Genomic DNA, 11,859 nt, shown 5'->3' on the forward strand with positions numbered 1-11,859 from the left:
CAGGGACCCCTAGAAAAAAGGACTGAACCTACCTCTCCTGGTGCCTGCACCACGAACACTGCTACAATGCATTGGATGCCGGATGAAGATTTAAAATAGACATTTCCAGGAGCGTCAGATTCCTTCTCTTCCCTGCTGCCCTCAATGGTTCCACCCAATAACAGGGGGGTGGTAGTGAAGTAGAGGGCGGCGGATCAAACCACTGAGTGCAGCAGGGTGGCCTGAAATCATTTTCAAGCACCAGTTTATATTTATTACAGCAGGGCTCAGAGAGGAGTATTTACCACCTTCTTTCCAGGTGTCCTTTGATTTGGCAGATCGATTTTAGTGACAGAGACACTTTATTATCGACATTTCTGGCAGCTTCACATAATGCACAGAGTGTCCAACTTTACTTCTTCTTTGGTTCTTTACAGGCGACCACATATCTCTGAGCCACGTTTAGAGGGGGAGAGTATCCGTCAGCATACGACGTGTCTTCAAACAGCACAGAATAATCATCCTGCGGCTGTGGGGAGAAAATACAGGAGTATCAGAAAGAACAGCCCAACAATTCCTAATGACCCAAGAGAAACCACCATTTCTAGAATTCAGCAAACCAAGTACAAAACTTCCCCCACCCCAAAAAATAATAGATGATGAATCTAAAGTTAGAATACTGGGGGAGACGGACTCAGAATCTGGTGCAGCTGTACATGGAAGCCAAACAGCTTCTAACTTCAGTTTGTTCAATTCAAAAACCTGAAAGCCGAGTTGGTTTCTATACAGAGTTGCACCCAATTTTACACTCGATAATGTCAGTAAATATTCCCCAAAGTGACTTCATGGGGAAAGTTTTAAAAAGTGGTTGTAAAGGCCGATGTTTTCCAACTTTATGCATATAGGTAAAAAAAAACAAAAAAAAAAAAACACGTTTGTGTTGCGCCCCCCCTAAGGCCCCTTTCACACAGTCGGACCGTTCAGGTCCACCTGTCAGCGGACCTAAACGGCCGCTCCATGCAATCCTATGGAGCTACAGGTGTCAGCGGAGACATGTCCACTGACATCTGATCAAATCAGACGGATGGCGATACGTCCCCATCCGTCCATGGCGGATCGAAACGGGTGAGATCTGATGAAAAAAACGGACATGCTGTCCATTTTCATCAGATCTCTCCATAGGAGACAGCGGCGCTTTACAAGCCCCTCCCCGCTCAGTGAGCAGAGAGGGACCTGTCATCCGCCGGCTCAGCAGAGAGATCTCCCGCACAGTGGCCCCGATCCACGTCTTCTGGGGTCCCTCGGCGGCTGTTGCGGCTCCTCCCAGCAAGAACTGCACACATTCATGCGAGAGAGCTCGCATTGTGTGTAGTCTTTGCGGGCACGCTCCAGTGATACACAGAGCGGCCATAGCCGCTCACTGTATCTCTCAGCGGCGTGCCACGTCATTGGATGTGATTGACAGCAGCGCCAGCCAATGGCTGCGCTGCTTTAATCCTTCCGCTCTAGCCAATCAGCGGCGAAGAGGATGTCGGGGCCGAGCGCAGGACTTTCGAGGGGTCAAGTATAACGAGGGGCCGGTATGTTCGGACGTTTTTTCACCTTAATGCATAGAATGCAATAAGGTGAATTTTGTTTTACCTTTACAACCCCTTTAATGGAAATCTAACAGGAGTATGTAGGCCTTTGTGCTGCATATATCCTGTATCTACATCTTCCCAAAAATGTAAATAGGCTGTATACTTACCCGTTGTGGCGGTGCGTGTATCAGGGCCCGATAGAAGCATGTCGTTTGGGGGTACAGCGCTAGTACCAGCTGGTCCTTCTGGAACAAAGCCTCTGGGTCTGTCTCTGGATTGGCTTTCCACTGTGGCAGAGGGATGATCCTCCGACGACTGAGCGTGTGACGCCTGAAGACAAAAGGATGAGAAATCGATTAGTATAAAAGGTGGTGTGCTCACCATCGGATGTCTACAGCTCATTCCAGAACTTAGGCCTAAGTCATCACATACAGGCTGCACTGAAACGGATGGATAGCTGCTAATAACTACAGTCCAGGGATATGCAATTAGCGGACCTCCAGCTGTTGCGGAACTACAAGTCCCGATAGGCATAGCAAGACTGACAGCCACAAGCATGACACCCCAGAGGCACGATGGGACTTGTAGTTTTGCAACAGCTGGAGGTCCGCTAATTGCATATCCCTGAACTACACTGTGAGCTCATTCAGTGCAAAACTATTGAAGCTACATACACAACAAAGCTGACATCTCTTAACTATCACAGAAAGTGAAATATAAAGAAGAAGTTCACAGTGTGCATTGAAATCTGGAAGTAGTTTTAGTCCAGGAGTAGCGCCAGTACAACAGTGCAAGACAGAAGGGAAGGCCAGAGTTGAGCTGTAACAATAATACCATTAAGCCTCGGCTGATACTCACTCTTTCCCCTCCTCGTCGATGTCGTCCACTTCATACCTAAAACAGAGAACAGATTTTAGTCCCGTGTATTAGAGTCACATTACCTGCTGACCACCCCAGAAAACAGGACTTACTTGTTTGCTGCGTGGCTGTAACTGACCACCTCAGCCAAAATCCACTGCTCATCTCCGTCCACCGCCTTAACCCTTGCCGCTACCTTATCACCGGGCTTGGCTACGTAATCGCTAGAAGCAGGGATGGCGCCGCATAAAGGAGGCGGCCTGTGCGACAAAAGCAGAAAGTAAGAAGAAAAAATTAATTAAAAGCTGGAAATGTTTTATCCAGTTCCCCCACCAGGCCAATTCCGATTTGTTTCTCCTACATGTAATATCAGCATTTATTTTAGATATACCTAGATATAGATCTATATCTCTGATTATATATATATATATAAAGATATCCTGAAGTTATCCTGTCGGATGAAACATGTAAGGCTGACCTGACACATGTACGCTATTCTCCATGGAACTTTACTTTGTTTGATGCCTGTTTTTCCATCATGTTTGTAAGTACATCACAATAAACTGCGTGTTACTTTCACATACGGGCTTCACTATTGTGTTTCCTCTCTGCATTTTTTTTCCAAGTGGAAGTGTGACTGCCATTGATCCCTGCATTATTTAACTCTACATGCCTATAATGATGTTGATCTGGTAAGCAGTTTGACTGCACAGGGTGTGGTGTGTTTCCTTATCTGCACACTGAATTCTCGGTGGAGGTTCTTAATTTTCAACACTTAATATCTTGAAGATTACATATGCTCATTTGGACATTATTCATTTTACCATTCATTCTCACAGCGCTGCACTTTTGTATTATATATATATTATATCTCCATAGCTCTCTCTATAGATATAGATCTATATTTATCCATCGCTCTCTAATAAAAAAAATATATATATATTTATGTAATTTCATTTAAATTTATTTTAGCAGAGACCATAGAGAATAAAAAGGTGGTTGTTGCAATTTTTTATGTCGTACAGTATTTGTGCAGCAATTTTTTAAACACAATTTTTGGGGGAAAAATTCACTTTGATGAATTGTAATGCAAAAAAAAAAAAAAAAAACACAATATAAAACCCATTTTTTTGCTAAAATATACAAAATGATGTTACGCCGTGTAAACCGATACATGTCATCCTTTAAACTTGTGAACGCTCGTGGAATGGCACCAAACTGCGGTAATAAAAAAATCTCCATAGGCGACACTTTGCACATTTTTACAGGTTACCAATTTTGAGTTATTTTTTTTCTTTGATCACTTTTATTTCCATCATAAGAAATGTAAAAACATCCTTTGTGATAGAAATAAGGCATGACAGGTCCTCTTTATAAAGAGATCTGAGATCTGTATAAGACCCCCGATATCTCCTCTACTCTGGAAAGCATGAAAAAAAAAAAGGGAGGAAGGAACACAGCGTTGATCCGATTTCTAGGAAAAAGTGTCAGTGTTTACATCTACCAGAGCTGGAAGTGATGCCATAACGTTGCTTCCGGCCTCCCAGGATCATAGAGATGGCCAGAAACCTTTGGCAAAGTGCTGTGGTAACCCGGTGCCAATGCTGGATCTGATCCCCGAACTCTCCAATCGCAGGAGAGACTTTGGAGAGATCCTGATGGGCGGTAAGAGGGGGGGGGGGGGATTGCCTGTGCATCTCATAGTAACCAGACATGGGATTTGTTGGGACCATGAAAAAGAAACCTGTAATTCCGACCCCCGGCTCTCTTTCTATACATACTTCTCTCCTGGTTTTCCGATCCACAAGGGAAGGGTCATGGCAGATTGTTGTAGCAGTGTCATCAGCACCCCTCGTCTCATGGTCTTGCGGGGGGGCTCAGAGTCATGGTACAGTCCGGCAATCTTTGCAGCTGCAGAATAAAAGGAAGAGGGTGAGAATCGAGCAGAGACAGGAGACAGGAAGGGCAGAGGAAGCCGCAACACTCACCGATCCGTCTCTCCTCCAGAAGAGATTTGATTTCTGCAATTTTATCCAGAGATCTGCGCAGGATACTGGGGAAGAAACACAACCAATGTTCAATAAGATGGATGACCAAACAGAACTGGATCTTGCAGTATCCTATTCCTTGCCACTCACTTGCACTCGACCTCAGCGTCAGCCTTGGCGGTGGTGTAGAGTCCTCGCAGTTTGGTGCGGTAATAAGGAGAGACTGCAGAGAGAAGAGAGCGTTACTGACTAGTCCCAGCTCCTCCCAGACCCAAACACCTCATCAGTGACACTTACTCTTGTTCTCTGTCTGCATCCTCTCATGAGTCTTCTGGATGTTCACCAGGTTGTGCTCACTTCTCGACCTCTCCTCCTGGAAACACAAATTACCATTTCATTGTGTTCCAATTAGAATTATTATTTATGTTCTTAGTCATTTCATGAACCCATCACTGGTCAACAAGTCCCCTTTAACTCTTCAAAGACTCCTCCCAGCAGCCACTGTATATGAAGCCCGCTGTCAGCTGTAATTGGGTTTCCATTGGAAACGGATCATGGGAATGTAGCCACTGTCACAGCACATCAATGGCCAAGATGGGAGTTGCGCTGATGTGGGTGGATGTTCCCTTACGCCCTCCCGCATTGCCTGCCTGCGTCCTCCCGCATCGCCCCCCCCGCTCCGCATTCGCCTGCTCGCCCTCCCCCCGCTCCGTATCGCCTGCCTGCGCTGCCCTGCATTTGCCTGCTCGCCCTCCCGCATTTGCCTGCTCGCCCTCCCTTCCTCCCGTTCCGCATCCCCTGATTGTCCGCCCGCATTCGCCCTCCCGCTCCACATAGCCTGCTTGTCCGTCCGCATTTGCCTGCTCGACCTCCCGCATTCGCCTGCTCGCCCACCCTTCCTCCCGCTCTGCATCCCCTGCTTGTCTGCCCGCATTCGCCTGCTCGCCCACCCTTCCTCCCGCTCTGCATCCCCTGCTTGTCTGCCCGCATTCGCCTGCTCACCCACCCTTCCCTTTCCCGCAAGAAATTTACATCATTACTTTGATGTCTAATACGGGAGTTATGGCAGCAGGGGTATCATTGTTTTCTGGCGGAGATTCTGGCGGCGGATTCACCACGGGATCACTTTTAGGCTCGGTTCACACCTAAACTGACCGCGGATCGCACAGCAACGCGGTCTGTCCCTGTTCTCCGTATTAACCAGCACGGTACGCTGGCAAAGTGCAACCAGGAAGTGGCACCGAGGTACTACATACATCCTGTGTGCGTCCATGAAGTCTTTAGGCGTGTCACACTTCTTGTGTCCACAACTGCTTAGAGTCCAACTTTTTAAAGGTTCTCTGGCTGGACAGAGGGAAGCAGACCTCCCATCCGATCCCCTCTGATCCCGTCCTCACCTCCCATCCGATCCCCTCTGGTCCCGTCCTCACCTCCCATCCCCTCTGATCCCGTCCTCATCCCTCTGATCCCGTCCCCTCTGATCCCGTCCTCACCCCTCTGATCCCGTCCTCACCTCCCATCCGATCCCCTCTGACCCCGTCCTCACCTTCCATCCGATCCCCTCTGGTCCCGTCCTCACCTCCCATCCGATCCCCTCTGGTCCCGTCCTCACCTCCCATCCGATCCCCTCTGGTCCCGTCCTCACCTCCCATCCGATCCTCTCCTTCTCCCCACCTCCCATCTGATCCATCCCTCCTCACCTCCCATCCGATCCCCTCTGACCCCGTCCTCACCTTCCATCCGATCCCCTCTGATCCCGTCCTCACCTCCCATCCCCTCTGATCCCGTCCTCATCCCTCTGATCCCGTCCCCTCTGATCCCGTCCTCACCCCTCTGATCCCGTCCCCTCTGATCCCGTCCTCACCCCTCTGATCCCGTCCTCACCTCCCATCCGATCCCCTCTGATCCCGTCCTCACCTTCCATCCGATCCCCTCTGATCCCGTCCTCACCTCCCATCCGATCCCCTCTGATCCCGTCCTCACCTCCCATCCGATCCCCTCTGATCCCGTCCTCACCTCCCATCCGATCCCCTCTGATCCCGTCCTCACCTCCCATTCGATCCTCTCCTTCTCCCCACCTCCCATCTGATCCATCCCTCCTCACCTCCCATCTGACCCCCTCAAATCCCCTCCTACCTGATCCCCTCCTCACCTCCCATCTGACCCCCTCTAATCCCCTCCTACCTGATTTCCCCCCCCCCCCCCCATCTAATCAGACCCCCCGCCTCACCTCCCATCCAATCTAATCCCCTCCTCCGATCTGATCCCCTCCTCCTCCCCACCTCCCATCTAATCTGATCCCCTCCTCCCCACCTGATCCCCTCCTCACCTGTGTCTGTTTGATAAGTTGGTGCAGCTCACTCAATAACTCTGATATCCGCGTGTCCGCCGATACCAGCGCCATCTTCACTTCCTTCCTTTCCTTCCTGGGGGGAAAAAAAGGGGGGGGGGGGGTATAAAAAGGTTCCCTTTGTGGGCAATGATCAGGTCTGTGAGGGAATTATGGGAAATCAGAAAAATTGAATTTACATTACATAGTATAACATCAGTATAAGGTACAACTCTCCTATCAGTCCTGTGTGATAACAGAGCGCCCCCTGCTGGTCACATATATACATTACATCAGAATAAGACCCCCTTGGTTCTCTTCTATCAGTCCTGTGTGTGGTGTGATGACAGAGCGCCCCTGCTGGTCACATATATACATTACATCAGTATAAGACCCCCTTGGTTCTCTTCTATCAGTCCTGTGTGTGGTGTGGGACAGAGCGCCCCCTGCTGGTCACATATATACATTACATCAGTATAAGACCCCCTTGGTTCTCTTCTATCAGTCCTGTGTGTGGTGTGGGACAGAGCGCCCCCTGCTGGTCACATATATACATTACATCAGTATAAGACCCCCTGTTCTCTCCTATCAGTCCTGTGTGTGGTGTGGGACAGAGCGCCCCCTGCTGGTCACATATATACATTACATCAGTATAAGACCCCCTGTTCTCTCCTATCAGTCCTGTGTGTGGTGTGATGACAGAGCGCCCCCTGCTTGTCAAATATATATTACATCAGTATAAGACCCCCTGGTTCTCCCCCATCAGTCCTGTGTGTGGTGTAGGAGGTGACAGAGCGCCCTCTGCTGGTCACATATATACATTACATCAGTATAAGACCCCCTGTTCTCCCCTATCAGTCCTGTGATGACAGAGCGCCCCTGCTGGTCACATAAATACATTACATCAGTATAAGACCCCCTGGTTCTCTCCTATCAGTCCTGTGTGTGGGACAGAGTGCCCCCTGCTGGTCACATATATACATTACATCAGTACAAGACCCTCTGGTTCTCTCCTATCAGTCCTGTGTGTGGGACAGAGCGCCCCCTGCTGGTCACATATATACATTACATCAGTATAAGACCCCCTGGTTCTCTCCTATCAGTCCTGTGTGTGGTGTGATGACAGCGCGCCCCTGCTGGTCACATATATACATTACATCAGTATAAGACCCCCTGGTTCTCCCCTATCAGTCCTGTGTGTGGTGTGATGACAGAGCGCCCCTGCTGGTCACATATATACATTACATCAGTATAAGACCCTCTGGTTCTCTCCTATCAGTCCTGTGTGTGGGACAGAGCGCCCCTGCTTGTCACATATATACATTACATCAGTATAAGACCCCCTGGTTCTCCCCTATCAGTCCTGTGTGTGGTGTGATGACAGAGCGCCCCTGCTGGTCACATATATACATTACATCAGTATAAGACCCTCTGGTTCTCTCCTATCAGTCCTGTGTGTGGGACAGAGCGCCCCCTGCTGGTCACATATATACATTACATCAGTATAAGACCCCCTGGTTCTCTTCTATCAGTCCTGTGTGTGGGACAGAGCGCCCCCTGCTGGTCACATATATACATTACATCAGTATAAGACCCCCTGTTCTCTCCTATCAGTCCTGTGTGTGATGACAGAGCGCCCCTGCTGGTCACATATATACATTACATCAGTATAAGACCCCCTGGTTCTCTCCTATCAGTCCTGTGTGTGGTGTGGGACAGAGCGCCCTCTGCTGGTCACATATATACATTACATCAGTATAAGGCCCCCTGGTTCTCCCCTATCAGTCCTGTGTGTGGGACAGAGCGCCCCTGCTGGTCACATAAATACATTACATCAGTATAAGACCCCCTGGTTCTCTCCTATCAGTCCTGTGTGTGATGACAGAGCGCCCCTGCTGGTCACATATATACATTACATCAGTATAAGACCCCCTGGTTCTCTCCTATCAGTCCTGTGTGTGGGACAGAGCGCCCTCTGCTGGTCACATATATACATTACATCAGTATAAGGCCCCCTGGTTCTCCCCTATCAGTCCTGTGTGTGGGACAGAGCGCCCCTGCTGGTCACATAAATACATTACATCAGTATAAGACCCCCTGGTTCTCTCCTATCAGTCCTGTGTGTGGGACAGAGCGCCCCCTGCTGGTCACATATATACATTACATCAGTATAAGACCCCCTGGTTCTCCCCTATCAGTCCTGTGTGTGGTGTGATGACAGAGCGCCCCCTGCTGGTCACATATATACATTACATCAGTATAAGACCCTCTGGTTCTCTCCTATCAGTCCTGTGTGTGGGACAGAGCGCCCCCTGCTGGTCACATATATACATTACAAAGTATAAGACCCCCTGGTTCTCCCCTATCAGTCCTGTGTGTGGGACAGAGCGCCTCCTGCTGGTCACATAAATACATTACATCAGTATAAGACCCCCTGGTTCTCTCCTATCAGTCCTGTGTGTGGGACAGAGCGCCCCTGCTGGTCACATATATACATTACATCAGTATAAGACCCCCTGGTTCTCCCCTATCAGTCCTGTGTGTGGTGTGGGACAGAGCGCCCCCTGCTGGTCACATATATACATTACATCAGTATAAGACCCCCTGGTTCTCTCCTATCAGTCCTGTGTGTGGTGTGGGACAGAGCGCCCCTGCTGGTCACATATATACATTACATCAGTATAAGACCCCCTGGTTCTCTCCTATCAGTCCTGTGTGTGGTGTGGGACAGAGCGCCCCCTGCTGGTCACATATATACATTACATCAGTATAAGACCCCCTGGTTCTCTCCTATCAGTCCTGTGTGTGGGACAGAGCGCCCCTGCTGGTCACATATATACATTACATCGGTATAAGGTCCCCTGGTTCTCCCCTATCAGTCCTGTGTGTGGGACAGAGCGCCCCTGCTGGTCACATATATACATTACATCGGTATAAGACCCCCTGGTTCTCTCCTATCAGTCCTGTGTGTGGGACAGAGCGCCCCTGCTGGTCACATATATACATTACATCGGTATAAGACCCCCTGGTTCTCTCCTATCAGTCCTGTGTGTGGTGTGGGAGAAGACAGAGCGCCCCGTGCTGGTCACATATATACATTACACATTATACATACGCCCCCCTCCCCCATGCTCTAGGAGCGCCTCCTACCGGCGGCCTGCAGCGGATACGTACGGCATTGTTGAGCCCGGAGCTCCGGACAATCTCTGTAGGGAGAGGGAGTGCTCTATATATCGCGACACACGCCTGCGCACACCAGCGACCGATGTATATCGCCGCACACTCACCTCACAGGAGACGCGGCCGATCACCGGGGACAACAAGCGCCAAGCAGTAGTGTGGCGCGAACTGATGACGTCACGGTCGCCCGGGAGACGGCGGGAGCGCGGGGGGGGGGGGGCAGAGCTGTGTGCGCACGCGCGGTGAAGTCTAGGGAGAGGATTGTCTAAAATCCAATACACATTATAGAGAAGATAACAGACAATGAATAAAGAGGAATACAAATGTCTGGACTGAGGGGTTCCCAACCATAATATCAGCATTTGGTTGCTAGAAAATTTCTTACAACCCCCCCAAACATTATGGCGCGGATTCACAAAGACTTACGAAGGCGTATCAGTAGATACGCCGTCGTAAGTCCGAATCCGCGCCGTCGTATCTTTAAGCGTATGCTCAAATTGAGATACGCTTCTCTGTTGCTAAGGTACGACCGGCGTAAGTCTCCTACGCCGTCGTATCTTAGCTGCATATTTACGCTGGCCGCTAGGGGCGTGTACGGCGATGTACGCCGAGAATATGCAAATGAGCAAGATACGCCTATTCACGAACGTACGCACGCCCATCGCAGTAAGATACGCCGTTTACGTGAGGCGTTTTCAGGCGTAAAGATAAACCACCAAAAAGATGGCGCAGCCAATGTTAGGTATGGACTTTGGGACTGCCGTCGAATTTCACGTCGTTTACGTCGTTTGCTTAAGCCGATTCAGAATGGGGCTGGGCGTAGGTTACTTTCATGTCGAAAGCATTGACTATTTGCGACGTGATTTTGAGCATGCGCACTGGGATACGTTCACGGACGGCGCATGCGCCGTTCGTTAGGCGCGTCATTTACGTGAGGTCACAATTCATTACCATACAACACGCCCACTACAGCCTACTTACGCACGCTTACGCCGGCCCATTTACGCTACGCTGCCGTAACTTAGGACGCAAGTGGTTTGTGAATACTGCACTTGCCTCTCTAAGTTGCGGCGGCGTAGCGTAAATAAGATACGCTACGTCCACACAAAGTTACGCAACCCTACGTGAATCTAGCTATATATCTGTAATAAATAGAAGATGTAGAGAATAAAATGGCACGTGCGCAGCGTTTTATCCAAGGGGAAAAATACACTTTAATCGCTTCATCCCCGGGAAGATTTGGCACCTTAATGACCAGGCCCCTTTTTGCGATTCGGCATTGCGTCGCTTTAACTGACAATTGCGCGGTCGTGCGACGTTGTCCCCAAGCAAAATTGACATCCTTTTTTCCCCCCACAAATAGAGCTTTCTTTCAGGTGGCATTTGATCACCTCTGCGGTTACATTTTTTCTGCGCTATAAATAAAAAAATTTGCATACATTTTGAAAAAAATATATATTTTTTACTTTTTTGCTATAATAAATATCCCCGATTTAAATAAAAAAAATGTTTTCCTCAGTTTAGGCCGATATATATTCTACATACTTTTGTTAAAAAAAATGCAAATAAGCGTTTATTGATTTGTTTGCGCAAAGGTTATAGCGTCTACAAAATAGGGAATAGATTTAGGTTGCATTCACACCTGAGCGTCGGTCGTTCGGTCGGTTTTTTGGGCGTTTTTTCCGGCGTTTTGTCGCGCGTATTCATGCTTATTTGCGCGTTTGCATACAGCGTCGTCCAACGTTTTTGTACTTCGACGTTTTTTATTTTAGCCAATAGGAAAAATTATCATCTTTTCATCACTTGTTGCTATGTTGGTAGATTTTTTTTAATCTTCTGCCTGGGTGAAATGTTCTATTGATTAAAGCGACGAAACGCCCGTAGCAAACGCTCGTTGTCGCGCAAGTCGCTTGAATCGAGCATTTCCATTACTTTTCATGGGAAA

The 11,859-nt window shown here is 48.9% G+C and overlaps 1 protein-coding gene across 3 annotated transcripts; it reads right to left on the reverse strand.

The window, feature by feature from the left end:
- Positions 1-304: 304 nt before the first annotated feature.
- Positions 305-10,102, reverse strand: SGF29 (SAGA complex associated factor 29). 3 transcript variants are annotated; one of them, XM_040356179.1, is made up of 10 exons: positions 10,022-10,102; positions 6,735-6,831; positions 4,703-4,778; positions 4,556-4,628; positions 4,406-4,470; positions 4,199-4,328; positions 2,531-2,677; positions 2,418-2,453; positions 1,727-1,889; positions 305-508 (listed from the first exon to the last, which is right to left on the reverse strand). In XM_040356179.1, the coding sequence occupies exons 2-10, from the start codon at positions 6,807-6,809 to the stop codon at positions 392-394; spliced, it is 882 nt and encodes a 293-aa protein (XP_040212113.1). In that variant the 5' UTR covers positions 6,810-6,831; positions 10,022-10,102; the 3' UTR covers positions 305-391. The 3 variants fall into 3 exon arrangements, with proteins under 3 accessions (XP_040212113.1, XP_040212112.1, XP_040212111.1); XM_040356178.1 differs by having other exon boundaries at positions 9,909-10,096; XM_040356177.1 differs by having other exon boundaries at positions 9,885-10,096.
- Positions 10,103-11,859: the final 1,757 nt, after the last annotated feature.

The sequence above is a fragment of the Rana temporaria genome, chromosome 6 (genome assembly GCF_905171775.1).
Source record: "Rana temporaria chromosome 6, aRanTem1.1, whole genome shotgun sequence".
Taxonomy (NCBI): Eukaryota; Metazoa; Chordata; class Amphibia; order Anura; family Ranidae; genus Rana; species Rana temporaria.